The sequence below is a fragment of the Chroicocephalus ridibundus genome, chromosome 2 (assembly GCF_963924245.1).
Source record: "Chroicocephalus ridibundus chromosome 2, bChrRid1.1, whole genome shotgun sequence".
In the NCBI taxonomy this organism is placed as follows: Eukaryota; Metazoa; Chordata; class Aves; order Charadriiformes; family Laridae; genus Chroicocephalus; species Chroicocephalus ridibundus.
The window spans coordinates 10,387,859-10,415,583 of NC_086285.1; the positions used below are offsets into that span (position 1 = coordinate 10,387,859).

General features: G+C 35.5%; 1 protein-coding gene across 1 annotated transcript in view; it reads left to right on the forward strand.

Moving 5' to 3' along the window:
• UBE3C (ubiquitin protein ligase E3C) overlaps positions 1-27,725 on the forward strand; it is an 81,980-nt gene that overhangs the window by 21,452 nt on the left and 32,803 nt on the right. The window contains exons 10-18 of the mRNA XM_063324420.1: positions 1,305-1,492; positions 8,842-8,928; positions 9,624-9,781; positions 10,349-10,581; positions 15,551-15,655; positions 16,771-16,858; positions 20,219-20,316; positions 23,595-23,727; positions 27,417-27,664. Coding sequence (XP_063180490.1) covers positions 1,305-1,492; positions 8,842-8,928; positions 9,624-9,781; positions 10,349-10,581; positions 15,551-15,655; positions 16,771-16,858; positions 20,219-20,316; positions 23,595-23,727; positions 27,417-27,664 — 1,338 coding nt within the window. The remainder of the gene's footprint in view (positions 1-1,304; positions 1,493-8,841; positions 8,929-9,623; positions 9,782-10,348; positions 10,582-15,550; positions 15,656-16,770; positions 16,859-20,218; positions 20,317-23,594; positions 23,728-27,416; positions 27,665-27,725) is intronic.

Consider the following 27,725-nt stretch of genomic DNA (forward strand, 5'->3'; position numbering starts at 1 on the left):
ATTTAACCATGTTTAGAGTTCATTAAAAAAAAAAATTGTCTCCTAGATTATTTTAGCTCCCCACACTGAGCTGGAAATTCCAAATTTCTGTGTCTCAGGTATTCTAGGGCTTCCTGGCATTTTCTTAAGTGTTGAAAGCAAAAGCGTACCAGCTCTATAATGCCTACTTACATTTCATGTAAGGTGATCTACATTTCTGAAAGATGCAGCTTTTTTAAGACCTAGATGTTGAGAGTAACCTCCTATAAAGAACCATACTGTTGGGGAATATGGGCAGCCTTTTACTTGTGCATTTTTAGATGCAGTGTGTTACTGTTACCCTGGAATCTTTACCAAGATAGTATGAATAAAATATTTAACTTACCAGCCACACACACACTGTATGTGATGTAAATATTGGCAGATTCTACTTGTGGCTTAGAGATATTGGTGATGTTTAAAAGGCGTTTAGGTAAAAACAAAGAATAAATTTCTATTCACAGGTAACTTACAATAATTTGTAAATTGGAGAAAATCTGCTCTGAGGAGGCTTTAATAGATAATACTATTTGTTGCAATACGTTTTTCTTGTGTTTCTCCTATGAGTTTTTTATGTATTCCAAATTCCCATGCATGCCTGTCTTACAAATTAAAAAAAAAAAAAAAAGGGGTGGATGGGTGGGGAACCCCTCTTTCTTAAAAATTAATAATTAGATAACTTGTATCCTTCAATGATCCAGACTGCTTTGCTCTGTTGGGGGCAAGATAAAGAGAGGAAATAAGGAAAAGAAAATGCTGAGCTCCACTCAGTTTATTCCTCTTCATGCGCTTCTGGTACTACCCAAACATGTGTGTTAGCCACCCTGAAGTGTTTTGTTGTTTGTTAACCCATGGGTTATGAATGAGAAAATACTGTTTGTAAAGGAACTTAGAGTAGACATCCATTTCTGGATTTCATGTCCAATGCTGACTGATGTCAGCGGGGAAGAGATGACTATTCACATGTTTTATGCCAGTAAGTGATGTTGCCTTATTGTATCCAACTGTTTCAGAACATGCCTGCTTTAAAGGCAGTCTTTCCCACTGGACTAAGTGAAAAGGTCGATACCACAACCCAACAGTTGCCTACCCAGGGATTTAAGTTGGCTTTTGGGTCTGATGTTTTTAATAATGCTACTGGGATATACATATGTGCTTGCATTTTACTTATTGTACAAGAAGACTTTATGTTCTAGTAGAATTCTGAGGTGTTATTTTTTTTAAAAAAAGGGGATACTTGATCATTAAAAAGACTTAAAGCGAACTTTTCTTTGATATGTTTGTAGGGCGATGGGAGAATATCAGTTCAGTATATAACTGAGGAGTGTCTAAAGAAATTGGATACAAAGCAGCAGACAAACACTCTGCTGAACATGGTTTGGAGAGATTCAGCTAGTGAAGAGGTCTTTACCTTGATGGCATCAATCTGCCACACGCTAATGGTGCAACACCGAATGATGGTGCCAAAAGTCAGGCAAGTATAAATAATAGTGATGTTGAACTGTAGTACATCTAAAATTGGTTTTATTAGATAGAGTTGTTTCAAAGTCTTGTGGTGTTTTTTTTTCCTGTGCTTTCCTCTGTGATCAGATGAAATAAATAAGAATTTCAGAATTTAAATAATAATTTCAGGCGAACCAAAGAATGGATTCATTCTGTTTCTTATTTTACTTCTTGTTTATTGTGCTCTCTCCGGAGTAATCACTGAATCCAGAAGTGTAAATAAGTTAGCCTTATTTACATCATCTTATTTACAGTCATCTTGCAAATAAGTTAGTCTTCTATCACCACACTGAGGACTGTGGAGCAGGTAGTATTTGTGATCAGAAAATCACACAAATAGGTATTGCAAAGATTCTGGAAAGGAGTTTATCCATCCACTTGCTCAGAGGCAGTATTAAGCATTTTTCTAGCAGAATTTTGTCTAGGTTGTTTTTAAAACTTTCAGTGATACGTATTCCACGGTCTCTCTAGCTGGCTGAGCACCGAAACCAAAGTGTTCTCTACCCCCTTTAATATATAGCCAAAATCTCTCTTGCTACAAATTAAAACGATTCCTAACTGCTGAAACCCACTGTTGTTGTTTGGGAAGAGCTTTGGCACCCGAGACGGAGATAAAAGACTTGTTCATTTGTACAGCATTCTCTTACAAAGGCTGCAAACCACAAATGTCAGTAACAATGGAAGAAGATTTGTGACCGTTTTATCATCAAGCTAAGACCCATGAGTATTAACACTATTCTGGTGCAAGTAGTTTTGAATAAGTATGTAGTTTCTGGTAGTAAAGTAAGTATTTAGGGAATGTTGTAAACATAATCAATTCAAACTGCATTGTAAACAGTGATACAGAAAACTAATTAGGTGCTATCTTAGCCCAATGGTGTTTATAGCTGTTAGAGGAAGTAAGATGTCAGTGAAACTGTGATTGCTCGATTAGGGTAATTAGTTCTTTGTAGACTAATTGCATTAGAGCAGGATGTGAGACCTGAAGATCATAGCAGCAGTTGAATTAGTATGCCGGCTTTATTGTTGCAAGTAGTACATTGCCTTGGATAGTAATTACTGAGTTTAAATGCATCACTGCTTTGACTTGAGGTTTGCTGGTGACTGTGTGGAACAGGGCGTTTAATGAATAAAGAAGTCACACAGAACTTTAATTGTACGAGTGTAGCATCTGTTTCCTCTGAGAAGCTGTATTGGGTCTTTGCAGTTCTCTGTGGTAACAGGCTAGTTACACATCGGATGAATTCAGGAGTTAGGAAAGCTCTACTCATCATCTTGTAATAGAAAGTGATTTACAAATTTTAACTTTCGAAAAGCTCCAAAATAGTTGAATTCACTAATTTTAGAAAGAGGTAGCAGAGATACTAAGATTTGTGTCGGTAATACCAATGGAATTACTTTCATAGTAAAAATGAAGTTAATTCATACAGGTATTTGGTAAATTAAAGTAGATATTTAATTACTAGTTCTGACTTCCAGTCAGTCATAACTCTTGGGTTTGCCAGGCATCATCGTGTCAGTTCTCAGTGTTTTGTCCTATTCTCGGTGCATTTTAGACCTGCCCTAAGTTACCAAGCAGCTATTCTAAACATTCTTTTTGGGTATTTTTTTAAAGAACATTTCATGTTGTTCTAAAGGTAGTAAACATGTGCCATTTCAAAAGACAATTGAAACATATATTTTTTTGTCATTAATTTTAACTTTTTTTCATTGCCTAATGATTTTTTAATTGCCCAAATGATTTTGTCAAATTTAATGATAATATTTTGAAAGATGCTTGACTTGAGACTAACTTTTAAATTATTTAATATTCAGAGTAAAGTGTATCTGTTTAATTAAACTGTGTAGAAATAGTTAAACAGAAATAATTTATTTAAAAATGCTCTCTTATTTTCTGTTCGGAAACATACTGGGTCAAATGGTTTAACAGATAGAAAAGGTTGTTACAAAAACATTGCTTATTTAACAGCATTTACAACTGTAATAGAAAATTATAATTAAAAACATAAAGGCTGCAAATCAAAGTGGGACATTAAAGAGAGTAGTAACTGAAAATAACTTTTCAATAACAGTAAAGAAAATTAGGCTGTTAACACAGACTTTGCAAGGGAGGAAACAACACATACCTCTGTATTGTTTTTATAGTTCCGAGGCGTTTTTCCTTATTGAAAAAAAGATAACGGTACAGACTTATGTCACTCCATTAAAGCTGAATGGTTTTTCTTCTTGTAGCACCTCAGTAATCTTATTACATATTATATGGTGTTAGGAACATCAGTGTTGCTGCATTAGCTCAGTAGTTTCTTTGGTTTTGCAAGAGACCAAGAGAGGACAGAACAAGATACCCAAAAATACAATGTAGTTCTGAACAGAAGGAGCAGGCCTCTAAAGTTCCTTTCTGATTCTCTGCAGAGAGTGGTGGGATCCAAAGGTGGATTACTGGAAAAGCACATTGCTTTGGATTAGAATTTTGATAAATTCTGAGTAAGTTCTGGAAAGCTGCAATCAAGCCCAATTAAAGAAAAAGGCCACGAGACTGTAAAAAATCTAGCTGTAGCTAGTATTCAGTAAGCCAGACGAGAGGTCTAGAATGTAATGAAGTCGTTGGGAATTGTACTTGTTTTCAGAGGGGCAGGGCTTTAATCTTTCTGCTGTAAAGTTGATGTATATTATTGAATACAGTTAATTAAAAAAAAAAGAGAGAAAACATGAGTCTTGGAATGTAGTTCTCATTATAAAGAGATTTGCAAGACTTCGTTCATCAAAACTGTACTTTAAATAACTAGTAAATTCTGTTTCTGCCAAATATTTAGGGGCTTAATTTAATACCATAGACTTCAGGTCATCACTATGGCTTAATATTAAACAGTGATGGGAACTGTTCTTGGACTGGGACTTCACTTGCTATCAGCCGTCTGATTAGTGCCCCAGAGTAATTGCTAATCTTGGTTTAACAGTTTCATAGTGACTGTATATTACTACTATTTAATGAATATAACATTGCTAATCTTAACCTGTGGTTGAAAATCGTTTGGAAAACTGACATTCTGGTGTAATAGTAGCAGCCTGTCTTCATCCGTGTGCTGAAGATAGTTAGGCTTTACATGAGGCTATTTAGTAATTGTTTAGGGAGTGTTCTTACACTGGTGTGTTTTTCTTAAAACCAGAATAATTTTATATGAATTTTTTACTTTTGTTTTTTCTTTTTTTAAGCTTCACTGTACATTCTTGGTCCAATAGAAAGAGAGGCGGAAGCATTAAGCAGCCTAAAGAGTGGTATAGTTCATTTAGGGATGGCTTTGCATGCTGTCTCCTACCTGTGACACCTTGCAGTTCTGAAGTGTCAAAATCCGCTGCCCCGCCAGCAGTGACCTTTCGCAGACTGTATGAGCTCCTCTCATTCTAGTGTATTCTCTTCATTAACTTAAATGGTCTCAGTGGGAAACTGGGCCCAATTTATGACCTAGACTGAAAATCTTGCCTTTAACTAATTAACTTGTAGTGGTGCCTCAGCTAAATTAAGCTTAATGGGTCATTTAATCTGTCCCATTGCGCAGAAGGAATTTGACACTTTTTTTAAACCAGAGGTGCCCAAAATACTACTCTGGTAAGTACACATAAATCATGTAGCCTTTGTGGACAATTAGATACCTATGGAGAGAAACAAGGTTCTAAATAAATGATCGTTATGTACTCACTTTTGGGAGCAGATAATTTAATTTGGTATGATTAAAATAGATACTTAACAGAAACCACTGGAGTGAATTTAACTCTATCATAGCCTGTGGCTGAAACAGTGTGCCTTTTCGCGCTTAAAAGGAGCTTATCCTTTCTGGTAGTAGAAAAATGGTTCTTCTCCCAAACCACAGTGCTAAATCTGCATATTGAACTTTACATAAAATTGTTAATTAATCCGTTCTATAAAACTATATATAATGATCTCATAATAAAGGAAGTTGGTGGTATACAGTGAGATTTTCAAGAAAATGTAGAACCACTAGATGGGAGGCGTAAAAATCCAGGGTTTAAACTTTAGCCACTTGGTTTGTTCTTAGAACAGTACGAATATTGAAAATGAAACCTCTGAGTTAGATTATAAAAATTTACAGAAAAAAAATAACATCTAATCTTTTTGATTTCTAGTGTTTGTGTGGGGGAGGGTTTTTTGGTGTGGGGTTTTTTTTTTCTTTCTTTAAAGGAAAAAGTGATTAAGATTGTATGGACACTCAAGCTTTACGTTAACTGATTTCTAAACTTTTTGAGTTAATAATGCTTTGTCTTCAGGGTATGTAAGCTATCCCTGTAATGTTCTGCAGTTTATCAGGAATTATTATTTTGCACAGTGTCATTTTAATGTAGTTCTATCTGGAAATGCTGTTTTTTAGCAGATGCACACCTTTTCTCTGCCAAAGAAAAAAAAACAAGGTAGATTTTGACCTATTTTAATTATAAAAGGTTTTAATATTTACTTTTTACTCTTTAAATTTAAATTTTTTTTAGGCTTTTTCATGTTTTTTTTTTTTTTTTCAATGTGAAACCAGAAATTTTGGAACTTTTTAGTACAGCCAATTTCTCAAACTTTTGCAGAGATTTCAAGGCCATCCTTGCATTGTGGGTGGGTTTTTTTTTTTTTTGGTTATAATTGTTATCTTCTACTTTGAAAGTCAATTTCTATACTTGGAGTGGGAGGGTAGTAGTTTGTTTCTGCTGTCATTCCTTCTGCAATGGATTATATTTCAGGTGAATCTAGTGATGTAAAATTTTTGTAACACAAGGCCTAATTCACCCTTCTATGTTTAGTTTGTAGTTTCGTGTTTATTTTCTGGTAACAGTATGGAAACTTGTGAATTGATGAATTCCTCTGCTTCGTATTTCGTAGGTATTTCATATTGACAAAACAGGCTGTATGATAACGTGTTCTACCAAATTTGCATTTTTGTATTTAACCAGATTTTCAGGGAAGGGAAATGTGAAAGTTGAATACATTCAGCATTTCTGGAATTGGGCCATGAAATATAGCAGTTGCTACAATTGACTGCCTGAATCACGGATATGGAATAAAAATGGCTAAAACTTAGACAAAGGTTATTATTATAAGCTCTTAAGGTTTGTCTTTTTTTTCCCTTCATTATTGCTGAATATTGCTAGAATGAAAAAATGAATTACATTATGATAGGTTCAGTGTCCATAATGTTTGTTCATTTCTGCTAAAACTATTACATAATTTCCAGGGATGATTGTAAAATTAATAAGTTTTTACTTGGAAGCCCTATGAGACCTAACGGCACTGTGCCAAATTACTTTTCATTTCAAATATGAGGCTGAAAACTGAAGGTCACTGAGGAAATTTCTCATTTCAGAAACCAAGACATCTGAGCTATCATTCACGTATTTAAACATTAAGATACAAATCCTTGTTCTAAATTAGCTAGATATAATAAGCCCTTCCTTACATGATAATGCATAATTTCCACCCAAATGTCAAAATAATGTGACTTTACAAGGAAGTAAAATTCCCATGTATCAAATTCAGGTTGGATTTTTTAAAAATTCCACATGTTTAAAGTAGAACTTAATTTTACAATAAAACTTATCTTAAACTGGCATTAGCTGCAGTTGCTTTAAATTCGAATCATTACTAATGATCACCAACATGCAACTTCTCTGGAATATGCAAAGCTCCTAACTCTTTTTCAAGGTACTAATCTATGTATTTAAAATTCAAAGTTTTTGAAACAAGAAGGGTGATATTTCAGCAAAGACGCACCGCAGACCAGCGGTTGCTTGTATTTCGTTTTCCCTTCCACATGCCCCCTTTCTGTTTCCAAAAATCCCTGTACCTGTGAAACTCTGTCCTTTCTGTTTGGTGAAGATTTCTGCCCTTCCTAATGTGCTTGATCCTCGCATAGTTCCTTGTCTGTGCACCTGGCTTTTGGTGAATACATGGCAGTTGAGAGCCTGAAGAAGGGACGAGCCGGGTGGGTGCATGAGAGAGGCTGTACTTCAGCCAAGGCAGCAAAAAGAGCCCGCAGGGCTTCAGCAGCCAGTAAGCAAGGACCCAGAGGCATGTGGCACTATGCAGGATTTGTGAGAGGGCGTGTAGGTTTTCTTGTGGGTTTTTTTGTTTGTTTTTGTCTTTGGTTTAAGTGGCAATTCATTTATTCTCAAATGTTTTTAAGAGTTTACTGATATTTTACTTTTTTCCCTTAGTGAAATGTGTGCTTCCTTTCCTTTTGCCATCTGGCAAATTTTAATTTATCCAGGTGGTCCGTAATAAATACTGTTTTTTTCAGACAGTCAGGCAGCAGCTAGTCCACCCTCCCTGCTCCCATTTCCCAGCCTCCTACTTGTTGTATGTGCGGTCAGAGGGAATTTTGGTATTAGGAGACTGTTGACCTCTGAGAGAAGATGTGGATCTGAGTATCTGTTTTAGCTTATTTATTCTAATAGTAATTAGAATGAGGGAAGTAGCATTTAGGATAACTAACTGAATATAGTTCTTCAATATCTGAAAAATGACAGTTTAGTCAAATCCTTTTTGGTTTCCTAGAAGACATTAATTGTTACAAATTGTTTGTGACGTATGTTGCTTCCTGTAGGGGAAAAAATAGGCTGGGGGAGACTTTTTAATTCCAGGAATCTTTTTATTTCTCATTTCTATAAAAAGTTTATTATGGTTCAGTCCTGTATATAACTGACTTGTGAACACATACATTTATTTTTACAGGTGTGTAAACCATTTTCTGTCTACAGATGGATTAGTGTAATGTGTATGGGTAGCTGTCCGGACAGACATTGTTCTGTTCATGTTGTTGTATCTGCCAGGCAGAATATAGCAGTAAAATCGCTACATAATTGTAAATCAATAGTTGCTTCTAGCATAAAGTATTCTAATCTACTTTTCACAAAAATTTCTACGTTTGTTAATGTCAGAAGAACCACAGAAGTGACCTGTTAACTAGTTGGTGTGATTTTCTATATTAGAATTTTAAAAAATCCCAAAGAATTAACGCGGAGCATATGTTATTTTTATTTAATGTGTGTTTAATTCTGTGGAATACTGCAAACTTGGGTCTATATCATGAGGTTTGTTGCTGCATTAATGAGAACTGTGTATTTTAGGTATAAGGATTTATGTGCTTGTTTTTCAGCTTTGAGGCTTTCACCAGATTTGGTTGGAATAAGAACCTCCATCTTGAAACAATAAATTTGAATAGTTAATGTTTGAGAAATGCTTGACAGAAAAGTTCTTATAGAAACATTGTGCTTTGCAAATACAGTATTTTGGAAGACATAATTTATTTGAACTTCCTCTTGCAGGCTTCTTTATAGTTTAGCCTTTAATGCCAGGTTCCTGAGGCATCTTTGGTATTTGATATCTTCAATGACTACACGAATGATTACAGGGTATGTATTATACCATTTTTGAAACTGAGTCTTTGTTAAAATAGAGTCTATCTAGTGAAAAGAGCATGAGGGAATTGGTGGTATAACTGCCTGTGGAAGACAATTGAAAACAAAACTGTAATGATTACTTGGCTCCTATGATTTCATAAAACTGAGCAAAATCTGGGGAATTGGACAGTTGTAGATAATTATATGTAAATAAACAAAATATTTATTTAAAATAAGATGGATGGGTTTTAGTTTTTGGAGTGCTTACTAGCATCAATATAACAGACATTGAAGCTCCAAATACTTCATCCCAAGCGCGTGAGTTTTATCTCATATACTTTGACTAGTCCAGAAATTGTTGCTAGCAGAAGCATGTTCCCAGGAACTGAGGCACTGGACCTCCAGATTTTTTCTGTGCTGATATGCAGATAAATTACTCTTTGCTTTGTGTCTCTGTTCTCAACCAGAAAGTACCTGCAGCTTGCAGTGAATGCCAAAGTTTATATATCATCAAGACACTGAGATCCTATAGTGACAACAAATTACAAAGAACAACCTTATTTTGCAAGAATGGGAAATAGTTATTTAATTGAGAGTGCCATCCTTATTTTGCTGTTGAAACCACTACTAAATATTTTTAATAAAATGCTGAAGTTAATTAGAGTATTTAATTAACCACCTCTTTAATTTACATTTTATATTTTAAGGTCAATGGTGCCACTCCTTCAAGTGATTTCAAGAGGCTCTCCAATGTCTTTAGAAGACTCTAGTCGAATTATCCCTCTCTTCTACCTTTTTAGTTCTTTATTTAGTCATTCACTTATTTCTATTCATGATAATGAATTCTTCGGTGATCCAATAGAAGGTGAGTTTCAAGTATGATAAATATCAGTGCTTTGCAAAGTGGTTTTTTTCGTAAGGCTACAGAGTTCTCTGGGCAATGATTTGCTGACATCTGTGGGGAAGGCTTTTCTGGGCTGACTTGCTGATAGTCCCCTGAGCACTCAGCTGTCAGCTGGCTCTTTCATGGTGATTACATTTAGAAAAAAGAGGAAAAAAATGATGGTCTGCACCTTGGGAACCCTAGCTTTACAGGGTCTGATATTGAAGTTCTTAATCATGATAATTTTTAATGAGTTAGTGAAGAGAGTGAAGTTCTTCTGGACTGAACCTGTAGTCTAATGTAAAAATTCTACATAGCAGGAATCAAAAAGGAGAATAAGAGAATATTGTAATTAAAGTTATTGTGACTGCAAACAATTATAAGACTTGATTGCCTTTACAAATGGATACTCGTTCTCTTTTTGGGTGATGTTTCTTTTCTCTGCCTTTAGATTTTGCGTGTGAATATTAAAGTTCCAATTTAATTGTTTTTAATAACAAAATGATTAATAAAGGAATTTAAAGAATCTTAAACTTGTGTTTTATGTAGTTGTAGGTCAAAGACAATCATCAATGATGCCTTTTACACTAGAAGAGCTTGTAATATTATCACGCTGCCTTCGAGATGCATGTTTAGGAATCATAAAGTTGGCTTACCCAGAAACAAAACCAGAGGTTCGTGAGGAATATATTGCAGCATTTAGAAGTGTTGGAGTAACAAAAAATACAGAAATGCAGCAATGTATACAGACGGAACAAAAAAAGTGGATTCAGTTATTCAAGGTAAATTGTGTCAATTTTCAGAACATATTTAAATAAAATTTTCAGGCTTCTGCTGACGATATGAAATTAGGTAATTTTCTTTTCCCTAATTATACTTTTAACACAGTTGTTACATGCTTTTTTTTAACACAGTTGTTATATGCTTTGTGGCATATATGCTAAACTTTGAGTAAGTAAATTCTGATAACTGTAACAATTTTTATTTTTTTTTGCTTCTAGCCACTTTTCATGCGTATTCAGTTTATAAAAAAAAAAATTGCTGTATAGAATTTAGGTTTTAACTTGAACTCCCATTCAGCAAGGTACTTAAGCGTGTCATTGTAACTTTATGCAGGTGTGAAGCTCTAACTGAATCATACAATTACTGAAGTACTTCTCTTTTGGAGGCTTCACTAAACTGATACTTTGCTGCATATTTTTTTTTTTTGTGTTCTACTGAAATACATTGGTATTACTTCTTTTGGGTTCGCTGGAATACTAATGGGATGGTGAATCTGGCTTAGCAAATGTAAACTTAATGTATGTTAATTCTGGTACATTATACCAATGTAATTCTGCTAGTTTTATCCATGGCATCCTACCTAAGACATGAGTTAAGGGAAGCTGAAAATGTTGGCAGGAAAAAACCTAATATAACTGTTGCCGAAAAAAAGGAGTGCTTGACTTGTCATGAAAATTCTGCAGCAAACACATCTAGTCAGCTAAAATTGCTCATTAAAGAAGTGGGAGCAGAAGAAATGCATTTTCCAAATTGAATGCTAGATTTACAGTCTGTTTAATACTGGCGACCTCTCGCACGCTAATGTTCAGTTCGAGTCATCAGCTGTCCCTTCAGGTCTTTTATCACTGCTTTTGTCAAGCTATCTATTTAATTGAAAGAAGTTAATTGAATGAAAATGATCAACTAAGCTTGTATTAATATTGCTAATGGAACTTTCTTCTTGGCCATGTTTGGAGAAAGATGTCATGCTAGACTTTAGGAAAGGCCCATTAAGGCTTGCACTTAACCTGATGGGCTAATTAAGGAATGCTTATTCATTCTACAAGTCTAAGATAGCCTCTATCCAGACTATTCTGCTTGATTTTACAACACATTTCACTTATGAGCATAAGCATTAATAGCAGTGAGAGTAACTGATAATGTTTTGATTGCATTGAATACAGTCCTAATGCACCACTGAATCTGTAATTTGCGCGGATTGATCTAATATATGTTTGCACAATTCAATTTAATTACTTGTCTTTAAATTGCCAAATAAACTTTCGATTTAAAGGTCACAAGTGAAAACCCCAATATGTCTATTTTTCTAAGAAGGAAGGCATACCAGGGGTATTTTTATATATGCAGTTTATATCATGCCATCTTCTATTTCTTCTCTTTCATTTGTTATATTTAATCAATCTTTTTATAAGCTTCTTACATTTCAGGTGAATTTGATAATATTTTGCTGTCGTTCAGGAAGTTGTAAAATCCCAAGTTACTCTGCCTCATTTTAGCAGTCAGGAATTCAGAATGGAACTGTCTAAACTCGGTGTGCTCTTGCTATTTTCAGGAGCCAGAGTTCTCTTCCATTAGCTGAATTACAAATGTAAATCTTGAGGGTATCTCCAAGGCCTTGTTTCTACCCAAAAGGAAGCTAAGCTTCCCATGTTTACTCCTTCAGAAATCTATTGTTACAGATAAAAATTCAACACATCTGAAGTTCATCTCATCGAGACTACCTGATGTACACAGCACTGAGTCTTTCATGAGAGTAGTTTTAAAATAGCTTCTTGCAGTAAGCAGGCAGCAATACCTTCTTCCAAATCATTAAAACAAAGCTAAAGTAGTTCATCATAGATTTAAGGTGCTGAAGTAGAAAATACTTTTACTTCTTTTACACTATGTCAAATATATGAGAGATTTATCTTTTCTAAAGCTTTTGCAAGCTGCCTGCAGAGAATAAGGCACGTTCCTTCCCTATCTATGCTTTTAATTTCTCATTTTTATTTTTCTCTTTTCTCACATTTATTTTGCATATTTTTCTATGCCACTGTTATCTAATGAAATACACTCGTTGGTGGCAAGATTTCCGTGTGAAAATGTCTTTATTCAGCGGAATCACCCTTTTTTGGCTTGGTATAATATTGAATAGTGTAGTCAACTGTTTTGGATTCCATAGAAGGACTTAAGTTATGAGTACATGAAAATGGGTTTTGTCAAATAAAAGAATTACTTCACTATCCTGAGTTAATCCTATGAAATTAAGTTGTTAATTCTGCTGAATTTTAGTTTCTAATCTTACTTACACTTGGTGCTTTATTGGAAGAAATACCCATTTTAATATTATTTATTGAAGGGTGTCTTTCTTTTCAATAAAACATACACTTACAAAAAATTTTACAAAGGAGTCCTGAGTTTAGAATGCTAGTGTTCTCAGTACCCATTTGATGTGCAGAAGGAACTCCATTCTCACCTACTTTGATTCATCTTCCTTTAAGGATTCTTTAACTACTTGTGAAATATTTTATTACCATTATCTTCACGTGAATAATTTTTTCTTATCCCCCCCCCCCTTTTTTTTTTTCTAAGTGTAGTGGTAATGGCACCACAGAGCTTCAGTGACTCATCTAACCTGCACTGAATTTTATAAGGGCAAGGTGATGAAAATTCCTGTGTAATCAGATAGTTCCCTTAATAGCATTCTTCTTTATTCTGTCTTTATTCAAGACCTTACTTTACAAACTGGATCTTGAAAGGTCTTTTGTATAGTATCTAGACACAGAATCCTTTAGAAGGTCCATTAAACTCTTTGTTATCTTGACACCTGCCCATTAAGACTGTCTTTTAGCAAGATTGCTTCAGCAAAGCTTTGTGTATGTTTTTTCCTATTCATTTTTCAAGTGCTATAGTTCTACCTTCAAAACAGATGGTTCATTGTAGCAGTGATAATGTCTGTTAGGCTAGTAATTTAATATTCTGGTCATTCCACTTAATTACGTTTTATGTAGTGTTGGGCTAAGTTGGTTCTGCTTTGGAGAGAAGGCATGCAACCCAGTGACAATTGTGCTTGAGATGTAGTAGTTGTTAGTTTGATATAGCTTGATATTTCTACTTTTTTTTTTTCTGCATTGGAGGAAACTGCCCAGAAAAATCTTAAAATTGCAAAGACACCCTGATGACCATGATAACCGTTCTTCTCAACCTCCCAATTTTGTTAGAAGATGTGCATAGACTGGTTATCTATACAGTTTTCTCATTTTCTCTGTGGTTGTAATAATGATGGAATTTCGTCATTTGAGTTCCTAGTGAATGTAGTGATTTAAGCGGATGTGATTTTGGGTGTGTGAAGTATGGGTGTATGCATCATCACCCACTGTCATTCAGCTGATAAGCAACAATAGTGGGTGATGATGACCACTCCTACTAGGTGGTTTTCAGGTATATGGTTATGCCTCTGTTGGAAAAGGGTTTACTGACTTAACACACTCAAGGGCTTTGACTTAACACAGTTTGTAAATAATATGACAATAACACAGTATATAGTGCATATTAAATGCAAATTACAACCAGCCACCCCACGCATGTATTTTTAGGACTGTAAGTGTTTTTTGTGCTGCTTATGGTGATCACCAGAAGAATATTTAGTAACCATGCTTTTTCTGGAAATGGTCGTTTTGTAATCTGCTTTCAGGCATGTGAGCTATAGCCCCTTCTTAGGAGTGGTTTTCCTTTCTGAATCTGGTGTGTTGTATCCTTCAATGACATTACAGTAGGTTTTACTGTACAGTATAAACAACTGAGCTGGTCAGGGTAGGATTTAAGAGACAAGAACTTTGAGGGTACATTTCATTTGACAAATTGGTAGCCACTTCTGGATGAGATGATATTTTTTTTTTTTTTTTTCTCTGTTAGCTTTGAAAATACTAACAAGATATGCAATGACAAGAAAAGAAGCCTGTAGTGTCTCTTCAGATGTAGACCTTTACCCTTGAAAATGTCAGCATTGGTGTTTTCACATACGGATAATCCCCTCAGTGTCTGAAGAGGTGATAGCATCAACAGATACTTATGAATTCTCTGAGGCAACTTTAGCTGGAAATGCTTTAGTTAATGAAGCAACCAGAAGTAGTCAGTCTTTCATGGACTTTAGAGATGTATTTTTTTGCTGTTATGTTTTGCTGGCCAATTTAGTGCTTCTGCCCTCTCCTCTACTTTCTGAAGTTGATGTTGGCTTTTATACAGTTTGGCCATTGAGAAACACATCCCACCATCTTGTGCTGACTAGTTAGTTCAGTTTATTGACTGTAGGCAGAAATACCTACTGTTTATTAGTTGCTCTCTCAGATTTGCTTAGCGTGGAAAGACACATGTGACCTTTGTTGCAAGATGGCAAGCAAAAGTTCCATTCTGTGGATCATTTTCCTTGAAAAACGATGCGTTTAAGAATCCTCCTCCTTGTGGGCAAAGAAAACCTACAAATCACCCAAATTGTTTGTAATCTCAGTTTTGGAATAAGAGGTAGTAAAGAATAGCTGTCTTCTCTCTTCTAAAACACACATCTATTCACATGTTTAATGGTTCTGAAAACCTATATAAACAAAAAAGAAAAAAAACTATATAGAAGGCCATTGTATAAATTACCTGGCTAGGTGTTACTTTCTTCAAATAAGTAATTTAATGCTGGTAATGATTCGTTGAGGCTTAGGTGTTGCAGGGTAGTCCTAGGATTACTTAGTCCTAGGTAGTCCTAGTTCTTAGGTTTTGGAATGAGACTTTAATAACCCAATTTTTTGATGACTTACAAGTGAACCACAATTACTTACTTGCAGTCTGAAGTATTTGAGTATAAGAGCAAGTTTTCTAAGTTACAAATAAGTAACAATTTCATACGTTACTGAAAGATTTTCTTAAATTATTGCTTGTGGGTTATACAGTTTCATTCATAGTGCTAAATCTATATTGAATGTATGTGTTTCTGTCACGTAGGTCATCACAAACTTAGTGAAAATGTTAAAATCTAGAGATACAAGGAGAAATTTCTGCCCACCAAATCACTGGCTCTCAGAACAAGAAAACATTAAAGCAGATAAGGTAAGAGTAATATCCCTTTTCCACATAGCCTTACAGGTGCCAAAGTTTCAATAGTGGTGTTTGATTCCTGACTATTAATGATGTTGACGTTGCACAAATTTAGCATGGTTCAAAACCTGGAGTAATACTGCTTTTCTCTAATGTAGAAGTCTTGCATCTCTTAAGAAACTTTTATGTTAAATGACATTTCCAATCCATCAGTGGGCAAATTTTTCAGTTCTCTTCTGCATTTATAGCAGAGGGGAATTGAAAATCTGATAGCATTTTGTAGCATTTTATTTTCTAGGTATTTTAAGTGCTTCTCATAATAATAAATGCTAAATAAAAGAATTGCTCTATAGTGAGGAAAAATCACTCTAGGTTCTCTTCCAAAATAAAAGAAAATTAAGTAGCATTTTCTGTACTTGTCTCATTTAGAATTTTGTTTTTGCAAGAGCTTTTGAAAAAAATTACATTGTTGGAGCTTAATAAGTATGTATGTGCATGAAAAGAAAACACTAATATGAATGTGCAAGTGCATCCTTTGAATCATTGAAAACTTGGATCTTAAGAAGTTATAATTACATCTCAGATCTAGTTACATCTCAGAGACTACTGTGCACTATTGGATGTCTTAACAATTGGAAGTTTTGCATGGAATAGTTGACAGTGAAATGTTCTGTTTATTTTTGATGATTGCACATTTGCTTGCTTTGTTCAAGATTTACATTTTGCTGCGTGACAGTTCTTTATAGTTCTTAGGAAGTAGTGCCTACACACCTTAGAGAAAGTAGCAGTAGTCTTAAAATGTGCTGCTAACCTGATTCTCAATGCAAAGTAAACAGAATTTATTTGATATCTCAAAATTCAAACTTAGCTTCTCTACTATCTTAAATACTAGAATTTAATGTAACATTGCATGGTATTTTTAAATAATGCATGCACTTTCTATTACGTTGGTTCTAATTTTGCAGCTCAGCTTTAAGGCACAAGTATGAGGAGAAGTGATTAGAAACGAAGATACTTAGTCATGCAGACACTCTTGGATGTGACAATTTTATGTATTTACTATGTTGTAGTAAATTGTAATATGTAATTAGATAATGTTTAACTGTAAAATACTGCTAATTTATTAGGTTACGCAGCTGTATGTGCCGTCTGCTAGACATGTCTGGAGAGTCAGAAGAATGGGGAGAATAGGACCATTGCAATCTACTTTGGATGGTAAGATACTGTCTATGCAATTTTTACTTTATTGAGCTCTGTTTAGTATTTTCTATAAAAGTCTTAATGATAGTGAAAAGCAGGGCAATCTTTCATAATTTTGTTTCAGCTATTTTAAAAAATGTGTTTGTATACACATGTGAGTGTATGTCTTTAGAGTATTTAATGTATAACAGCTTTCCCCAAGCTTCTACTGCGGAGGGGAAATGATGAGGTGGACAAATGATATGTGTTAAAAATATATGTATTAATGTGTATAAAAGGCAGTTGCATAAGATACAAAATTAGTAAAATTGCAGAAGATAGAAAGCATTGAGGTTTTGGTTTTACTATATACTATAAAGAAACTTCTTTATTATATATTAAACTGTAACAAACAAGCTTTAGGTACTATGATGAGTATTAATTGCTGTTTATAAATATTGCCTCTAATTAGAAAAGGCAGAAATGTAACCCCTTGAATTACTCAAAATATGGAATTCCCAAAGAGCAATGAGAGAACTGGACCAACTTAGCAATTAGGGCAAATTTACACTAGTTTAGTTGTGCCAGTATACTTTCTCAGGTAGGCAGTTTTTCTTTCCGTTTTTCATACCTTTATATCTTCACTATTCTAGAATTTTACCTGGCGATGCTCAGGTAAAATAATAATTAAATCACTAATATTTGTGAAGATTTAATAATGAATTAAAAATGGAGCCTTTAAACAGCAAATTGATTCATCTGTGAGAGTCCGTGTTCTCTTTCAAGATGGTGTAATCTGCTTGAATATCTTAGCCAGATCATTTAGAGAAGACCGTAGCCTTTGAATGCTGCCATAGAGTTGTACAGAATTAAGGGCTTTGTCCAAGGTTGAAATGTAAGGACTCCTTAAAATTATATTTTTTATTTGAATAGCTATGATGGTAGGAGTTTACATTGATTACCTTGTTACTCTAGTTCCCAGGAAACAACTAGTTGGTCCAGTGTAAGTACTCCTCAGAATTTTGAATTGAATATTTTTTCAATTTAGTTTCTTTCTTTGGAAATTGCCTATTCTAAGCAACTGATAATATGAAATCTTAAAAGCAGATGTTTTAGCAAAAATTGCCAGGCTTCAACGGGCCTGTATCCTCTAAGCCTTATGGATTCTACATCAGTAATCCCTCTTTTTTCCCTTGACCTACATGGCTCTTGACAGCTATGTTGTCGTGATGCTCTCCACTGTCAGACCTGTTCCACATTTACTACTCCCAGATTCTCCCCCATGCTACTAGTCTACTAGGCTCCTTCCCCTCACGCATAACAGTACCTTGTGCTCTCTCCTTTTTCTTCTTTCCTGTAATAGCACCAGTTCCCTCTGTTTCATTAGCTGCCTTGGTCTGGACAGTTGGTAGATAAGGAATTCACGTGCTGGGGCTGGTGCGGAGCAGCTACATACCCCCGTTTGGCTGGCTGGCTGTCAGACAAGCTGACATACTGAACAGAGCAGATAACTGAGCTGCTCTTGCTGTTTCTGGAATCAGGTCACTAAAGGAATTTCTCTTCTCTATCCAGTTGAAAATTTTCACAAAACTTAGTATTTTTGAATCTCCTATTTGTCACAGTTAAAATTCTGCTGGTTATCTCAAAAGGCGTGTTGGAGGCAAGATGGTGAGGAACGATGATGCAGTGTGTTCATGTAAACCTTGTTTTCATATGAAATTGGGATAAAAAAAGTGCAGTCAACACGAATGTGTGAAAACAAGCAGGTATCAATGTGCACCTGACTTGTTTAATCCCACTTGACTCCATATGGGTTAAAGCCAATTAGCATGAAAGTACTGCTGAATCACATATGGTCATGTTTATTTGTGCTTTTTCATTTACTTAAATGGCAGACTCGTGAATTCTAAATGCCCTCTGTATTGATGACTCCATCCCATATTTCTCTTTAAAGAAAGAAGCTGTGATGGAGAAATGCAGATAAAATTGACTAATTGACTGGAATAATTGAACTGTCGAAGTCATGTAGTAGTTTACCTTTGCTGTACATGCACTTTTTATTTAAAATGCTTTTAACCCTTAGCTTAATAGGCTGCATACATTGACTTTAATTAAAAATGTTTACTAAGTAAACTAAGTGTAGTCACAGATAAGCATTTTATCAGAAATTCCAAAGGCTTGAAATGTTGAAACCTGCCCCAGATGAACATACATCAAGTATAGTGATGTTTTGGATCACATCATGTTAAATTGGTGCTTAACATATCCCTACTTAAAGTGCTTTGAGGGGTAAAACCACCACCACCACCAACATTGAAGTGATGTCGAGTTGCAGAAAGGCAGCAAGATGCTAGTCACCACAGGTAGGAGCCAAAGGAAGAACTTGAAACAGTCATCATAAACTCCCAGATGGGTATTAACGTGAAGCATTTACTTCAGTTTTGTAATATGATCTATAAATAGTCTAGACTCTGGAGCCTTTTTTTGAGAAGATTATTAAACATGAAGATTAAACAACTAAGGAGTAGTGGGTTTTGTTTCCTCTGTAGACTGAAGCTAGGTGGACCTTTAACTACAGTGCCTAGTCAGTGAGCAAGACCATTTTTTTTTTTGCTGCAGTTAATTAACTTACAGTCAGATACATGCTCAGCAACTGAGTTTCTTCCCATGAAGTTAGAGCAGGATTGTCACCTGTACTGTGCATCACCCGAAGTTGAGTTGTTTCCTAAAAACATCCTCTGTGAGTGTAAGAAGGTTCAAAGGAGCTTCATGGTAGCTTGGGAACTGCACACGATTGAGTCTCTCTGCTCTGGCTTCCTGAATTAATTTCTTAAGATCTTTTTTCTGAAGCACATTATACAATTTCTTGATTTTTATTTTCACTATTTCTGCAGTGACTGGGATTTAATGTGATCACTGTGACCTTGCTGTTGGGAGAGAAAACCCATTGAAATAAATGTTATCTTTCTGTTGGTTTCATTAGATTTGCATTAATTCTTAGTTTTTATGCCTAAAATGATTTGATTGTAGGTGTTGTAGTTGAAAGCACAATACCTTTAAACTATTTTGATCACTGGGATGGGAATATTGTGTATTTAATTGAAAAATTAAAATGTCAATTATAAGAAAATAACTTTTTTTCCCTTCTGAATGAATTAAAAATACAGGAGTACTTATTTTTATACACGTTTTGTTTTCAATGTGTTTTCACTACTTGTATTTCAGTTTGCCTGTACAAACTAATGTTTAGAGAAAGGTAAGGCTTTGTGTGACTGTTAAAGCAAATAATCTATTTTAATGGATGTATGTTTATGCAAAATAAATTGAGTCACTTTATACAACTGCTTAAAAAAATGTTCTTTCAAAAATTTTTAAAATTATCATTTCTATTTTAAGTGGGTTTGGAACCAGCACCTCTTTCTGTATCTGAAGAACGGCAACTTGCAATTCTGACAGAGCTACCTTTTGTAGTTCCTTTTGAAGAAAGAGTAAAGGTACCTAATTTCTAATTTAATATGCATTTGGCTTTTTAGTTTTTATATTTTCAATAAGTGTAAAAAGAGGACTTAGCTAAGTAGAAACCGGATTGTTTCCCTACAGAAGGATGTGACAGGCTGTACTGTTCAGTACTCACGTGTCAGCTGAACATTTGAAGTTAATTACTTTTCTTTTCTTTTACTAGTTATATTAGCCTTTGTAATAATTGCATTAAAATTAGAAACATGTATTCCAAGATATGAGAGCAGTTGTATGTTTATAATGAACTGCAGTCCTGATTCAATGATTGATCTACATGATCGCACCCTCTTGTGGTAAGCAGAGCACTAACTAGTTGTGTATCTGTAATAAACAGATTGCAAGGTCAAGACTGGAGACTTTTGTGCAGTGGGTGGATTTACTCAGAATGAGATGATGGATGTCCATTTTGGGGAAAGTAACGCCTAGAGATTAAAATTCTGCATTCATAGCTGAGTAGCTGAACTTTATAATAGAGTATGTGGTTTAAAACTTGCAAGATTCTTATATTACTGTATTACATTGTATATACTGTATTACATTTTGAATGTTTTCTAAATTTTAAATATGTAATTGTTAGTTCTGTTCCCTATTCCAGTTTGCATCATATTTTTTTTAAAGCTATTACTCTGTTACACACAATTTCTTTTCTGAACTGCTTTTGTTGTCAACAGTATCAATTACTTAATGTTTCCAAGACAATTCAGGGAGCAGTTTTTAAGTTGCAAGACACCATCAGGGGAATGAAGAATAGTTCCACAGGGAAAGTAAATCAGTATTTGTCAAAAAACACAGTGACAGCTTTGGTAGAAAAGGAGTGTTTTTTTCCAAGCTTCTATGAAACATGCGTTCCAACAAAACATCTCAATACCGTATGGCAATATTGAACTAGGATTACAGGGAAACAATTGGAAGTGAGCTCAAGCAGGGGTCTCTATGTCATGATTTAGTCACTGTCTACAACATCTGGACTTCTTAAAGGTTTGTTGAGATGCATATATGTTAAGTTTCTGGAATTCATAAAGCCTTATTTGGTTTTACCACAAAAACTGAAATAACAATTGGATGAGAGCTTGGAAAGAAGGATAAAGCTATAGACTGAACTTTCCTACTTCAAAGAGGTGATCCTCTTATACTGCTTTTTGGACGAAGTATGATCCTTTTTATTTAATAGTGGGTCTCAACATCCTTTTGGAGTCTCCTGCTGCCCCTGTAAAACAACTTGAAGTAAGAGAGGCAGATATACCTTATTGTGATCATCTTGTTGGTTTTGGTTTGTGTTTGTTTTTTCTTTTTCTTCTTTCAATCAGTTGCCATCTATTATGCTGTAATTTAATGTGGTAATACAGCTCGGTGCTGTTTCCATGTGTCCTTTCATTTTCTGACTTCATGAGACTTTTTTACCTTGAATTACCGGGTACTAGATACTCTTAAGCAATTACTGAGTCCAGTTTCTTGGTAGGCTCTTCAGCCTTCTGACCCTGGGGGATGTTATCCTCTTTAGCCTTAAGGCACATTAGTGTGCACCTTTCAGTCTACTATTTGCCTGTGGGTGGTAATGAATCCAATTTTTATCAAGTGCCTTGATTCTCACTTACTTAAGCCATACTTTCATCAGCTTGCCTATGGTGATGTTAATTCCTATTGTGTGTACTTCCATCAGCATTGCTTACTTTTCTATGTGTTAGTCTGAAGTCATTTTAAGTGCTTCAGTTATGCGTTAGGGTTCTTATTTTCAGGAGTAACGTATGCATGAGCATTGGATTCTGTAGGAGTCCAGACTCTGTATCAAGAAGAATTTTGCTATGAGACATACCTCCAAACAATTATTTCCATCTACTGTTTTGTAGTAATAGTTAATACACTGTATTTAGCCATGCCTCAGGAAAGAGAATGGTGGTGAGCATGTTCTCATGCCCTGTACATGAAAAGAAGGCATCTGTGGCTATGCATCTTGATGTTGTAGAACTGTAGAAAAATTTAGGTCAGAAGGGACCTCTGGAGTCCACATCCTTCCTCATGCAGGGATAACTTCAGAGTTGGATCAGGATGTGCAAGGACTTGTCCAGATCAGATTTGACTATCTCCGAAGATGGAGATTTCGCAGACTCTTCGTGTAACCTCTTCCGATACTTAGTTGCTCTCATTATGGATATTTTTCTTTTGATTCATTCAGCATTTCTCTTTCTGCAGTTTATGACTGTTTTCTCTTGTCTTCCTCCTGTGTGCACTAGGGAAGAATCTGGCTTTGTCTACCCTATAGTCTTCCTCCTTGGAGACTATTTCCTCCACTAGCTACAGTTGTCCATAGAAACAGTAGATTTGAGACCTTACTCTAGCTTTGTCTGCTGTTGTCAGATTTTCCTCTTTCATGGTAAATTTGTTGTTTTTAAATGTCCCTGGAGACTCTTACTTAATCTTCCTGATTAAGAAAGCAGTCTGTGATATGGGGAGATTACATCCCTTGGAAAATGTGCTAGGCTGCTTACTGAATATGGGAAAGATGCAAGAGGATGCAGTAAACGGACAGTCGCTGGACTGAGGGTATATTGAACAGCGTTATACTTTAGGCAACCCCCTCCCATGCTACATCTTGGTGTAGAAACATGATTAGCTACAGTTACTCTTCAGGTGAACTGTAACAGGTTCCTGTTGGGAAGACTTGCAAAGGGACAATGTGTGAAGTTTGATTTGTACTTCAGCTGCATTCTTGTTTTGAATTGGTGTGATGCTGTGGTTGTTTAACGTGGTAGTGCTATCCACTGTTTTGCTTTGAATTATTTGTTTGCTGCTCCTGCGAGGAGAACTGATACCTAATTTCTTGTTACTGGGAATGTTCCTAAGTGTTATAAAAAATGACTTAGCAGTTTTGAGGATTGCCTCTGTGTGCGCAAAATACTCATGTGACCTTTTCCCTTTGTTTTTGAATACTTTGCGTTGCAGAACTGTGAAACCTAGGGAGGGGAAACTGGAATAACTGACACAATGTCTGTAGATGTGCCCCTCTATGTAAAAAGAACTGAGGATGATATCTTAGCACGGAAAATGTTTTTTGCATGTCTGTCCCCTCTCCTTCCCTCCCCTGGTATATGGCTCTGTATTATGTTCCTGCAGCTCAGTGAGAGAGAAGACAAATCACTTGAAAGTGAGTGCCCAGAAGCAGCTCAAAGGATAGTAATAGTAGTGAATAACCATCTCTCATTGAATATTTAGGTCTGCACAATGATATGATCTCTTTTTTTGCTCATTTTAACAGATTTTTCAAAGACTGATCTATGCTGATAAACAAGAAGTTCAAGGAGATGGGCCATTTTTGGATGGAATTAATGTGACTATCAGAAGAAATTATATTTATGAAGATGCTTATGATAAACTTTCTCCTGAAAATGGTAGGTTTACAATTAAGTTCTGATCCGCTTGTTTAAAGCATTCAGCCATTCTTACCACATAGTTACGTATTTCCTTACTTGACTAGGATGATAAAGTATATAATCTCTGAGGTGTGAAAGTTCTTACAAAGTTAAATTTCCTTGTTTTTACGTAAAGTAATGCTCATCCACATTCTTTCTGATTATTGCAGTCTTATTATCTTTAACACACCCTTCCTTAGTTTAAACCTACTTCTGTGGGGCTTTTCTTCCCATTTACTTGTCCAAATAACTCTACTTTGTATGTTTATCTATGTAGTTTATTATATATTACCTGCTTCGGTAATCTATGTCAACAAAAATATCCAGACTGCACAAGATTTACTAGGTACAGTGTGGCTGATAAAGATAATGCAGTGCACTTTGTAGTGATAGTACGTAGTAGTATATATTTGCCACGTTGATTTACATCATACCTTTAATGTGAATTTGTGTGAGAGTAGCTGCTCTAGAAGCCAAAGTTCCAATGTAGGTGAAACCTGGCAAAATAAAGTCCTTATTAGTTATAAGGTATTTTTGCACATGAAAAGAATATTTGCCAAATACTTGAGGTTTGCCATGTGAATCTTAACCTGCTGTGCCATGTAATTTCCCTCCTGGAGAACTGCTTAGTTTACAGAGGAAGAAGAGGTGTTGGTATTCTTGGGCAGTATGAAATTACTGGAGATCACTCCTTTTCTTAATTTCCTTTACTCTGGTAATGTTAAAGATACTATTCTATATATAAACAGGATTTTGTATTTCAATACCTGTGTTTAAAGCTGTAACTATCTAAAAGAGGTACATTCAGAATAATTTTAAATTAAGTACAAATTACGTTCTCCTGGTTTTGGAAGGTTTTAAAAGCTAATCAGGAGGTGTCACTGTATAATCATCTGGGTATTATATGTGCAATTGACTTGTTCAGCCTCTTTCCTAGTGGTTGGGAATAGTTTCATCGTACTGAGTTTCGTATGAGTCATTAACTGATTTCTTAAAAAGAGAAAGATGAAATGGAATTGGAATATAGAAAAAATTGAGTCTGTTGCATTCCCCCTCTCTCTCCCCCAAATGTATGAAAATACAATTCAGACACTGCAGTTTAAGCTTTGGAATAATGCAATGTCAAGTAACAGGCAAGTCAACTTATTTGTTTAATAAGAAGGTAGCTTTAAATGAGAAACACATTTTCTGTGAAGACTACATTTTGACTTACTGTAGTTTTATTAAACTACGAAAGCAGTTTTAGAATGCGTGTTTCCTAAACTTAATCTACAGTCTGACAGTCTGGGGTACTGGCATGTACACCACCTTTAGCGAGGTCACAGGCAATGTGAAATTGAGGAGAATAGTCAATATACTGAAAGGTCAGGTTACTGCTCAGACGGCCCTTAACAGGCTGAAGAAAAGGGCTTACTGAAACCTCATGAAGTTTATGAGAGACCAAAGCAAAATCCTTTACCTGGGCTGTAATTACTCCATCTGGCAGCACAGACTGAGCACTGACTGGCTAGAAAGCTGTTTTCAGTAAAGGACTCTGGGCTGCTTAGTGGACAACACATTGGACAAATAAAGAGTTCCCCTTGATGAAATGAAAGCTAACTGCATACTGGGCTGTATTAGCAAGAACGTAGCTCACAGTTTCAGCACCAATTAACTGTGTCCAGCTGTGGGCTTCCCAGTACAAAAAAAAAAGACATTAACATACAAGAATGTGTCCTCTAGAAGGCTGCCAAGATGATACAGGCGTCTGAAGCACATGGCATATGAGAAAAAGCTGTTATCACCACAGCTGGGAGGTTACAGAAGCCAGTTTGCATAAGGTGCAATGGTGACACGTGCAGCAGTGGTGACATGTCTTCCTTAGGAAGAAAATTACTCATAAAACAGTGACAAGGGAGTATCAAATAAGCTTATAGCAAGCAATGGACGTGGAGTAATCTCTAGGTGAAGATTTCTGTCTTGTTTACAGGTACAGAGAAGCCATAGTGGTAGTTGGCCATTGAAGTCCGAAAATCTGTTTTTCTGCATGTGTGCATGACACACCATGTATACATTCTCTGAGAAGTGAGCTGTTCAAAGTTAATGTTTCCATAGTACCTTAACTGGCATCATTAAGAAAACAAGCTTGGAATAGCAGAAATGTACTAGGTTGGTTCTTGTGGGTTTATATTTTTATTTGGTTGTCATATGCTTAATAATGTGCAAACATTTCTCAATTATTTTTTTTCCTGTGATTGGAATTTTCATATTCCATAATAGCCTCCACTGGACTCCAGTAACAGCTTAGTTTAATTCTTGCTGTTTGAGTTATAAAATTGAGCTCTTCTTTTCAGAGGTTGCACTAACTTGGGGTCCACCTCTACCTGGTCACCTATTTTGACATGGGAATTTGTTTTAGGACCATTTTTCCCTCCTTGCTATGAATCTGGTTGGCAGTACACAGAGGAAGATACAAATAACTGATTTTCTTCGTAAGGTTTCCAAAAGCATTAAAGCAACATTTTCCATATATAAAAGTTTTAACTCTAATGCTCAATATCTCGGGAATTTCCAGACAAAGCATGTTGGTATGCTTGAGAGTCTCTCTTGCCACTGGAAGTGTATTCTGTTTTCATGTTTTGAATGGTGACCTATTGCAGCACCTGTGGCTAAAAATGGCCATCCTGTATTTCCAGCCAGTAGAATTTTGGTGCAGAAGAGCATTTCACTTGAATGAATAACTAATAAGTAATTTTTTAAACTAGCTGACTGTGAATGGGAAGTTACTAGTAGATGTAGAGGCGTTTGCTAATGGGTGAGTGTGAGTAAGACACTCAGTGGTTCAGCAGAAATTATGTTTCTACAAAGTGCTGAAGATTCTTCCATGGACATCAGCTGTCCATCCATAATGTGTGCATTTGTAGCACATGGAAGCAGTAGAAGGTTTTATTGTTACTGGTTTATTACAGGTTGCTTTGCTGGGACGCAAGTGCAGTCAGTGCAAGGGTTCAGTTAAAAGCTGTGTATTTGGTTAGATCTTTGGAAGCCTTCAGTGAACTGAGGTAAAAGGTCCTCCTTCTCTGTTACGTATACATAGTTCAAGGACCAAATACTGCTTGCTGTCTCAGGTAGCAGCACTCTATGAAACAAGCAGAATACCTACTTTCAGAACGTGTCCATCTTTACCACACCTTGCACACTGGAATTACATGACATAGCAGTGAGTCCAAAGTGTCAAAAATACTGAGTTCATCTTCAAAGAGTATTATTTAATGGTGTAGCTTTAACAGTCAGCCCCTCTAAGGGAATGCAGTGCGTGTTGACGGTTCCTTCAGACAGGACAAAGCTGAACCTTGCATTCACAATATTTTCTATAAATAGAATTTTACAATTATTCTTGGGCCTCTTTAAAATATTTTGTAAGATTTCTTTTTCTTCCCCTATCCAATGTCTTTCCACTCGATTTTTTTGATGACTCTTAAAGCAAGATCCTTTGTATAAAGTGAGTTTAACATACTGAGTATTTCAAAATTCTAGTAACACATTTTTGCTACAGTCCTATTTACTAGTTCAATTTTTTATATATAGTTAGTGTGGGTATGTTTGTATGTGTAGTTACATGTGTTTTTATCCAAACAAAATTCAAGCAGATAGTTGTATTTGAGTTTGTCTCTCTCCTTTCTCTGCAGAACCTGACCTAAAAAAGCGCATTCGTGTTCACTTACTTAATGCGCATGGTCTTGATGAAGCTGGTATTGATGGTGGTGGAATTTTCAGAGAATTTCTGAACGAACTCCTTAAATCAGGATTTAACCCTAATCAGGGATTTTTTAAGACCACCAATGAGGGACTTCTTTACCCTAACCCTGCTGCACAGATGCTCGTTGGAGACTCTTACGCCCGACATTACTACTTTCTTGGAAGAATGCTTGGAAAGGTAAAAACAGTGTTGTATGATATAAAGCTTTAGCAGTACTGAAATTATTCAGTAACGTTTT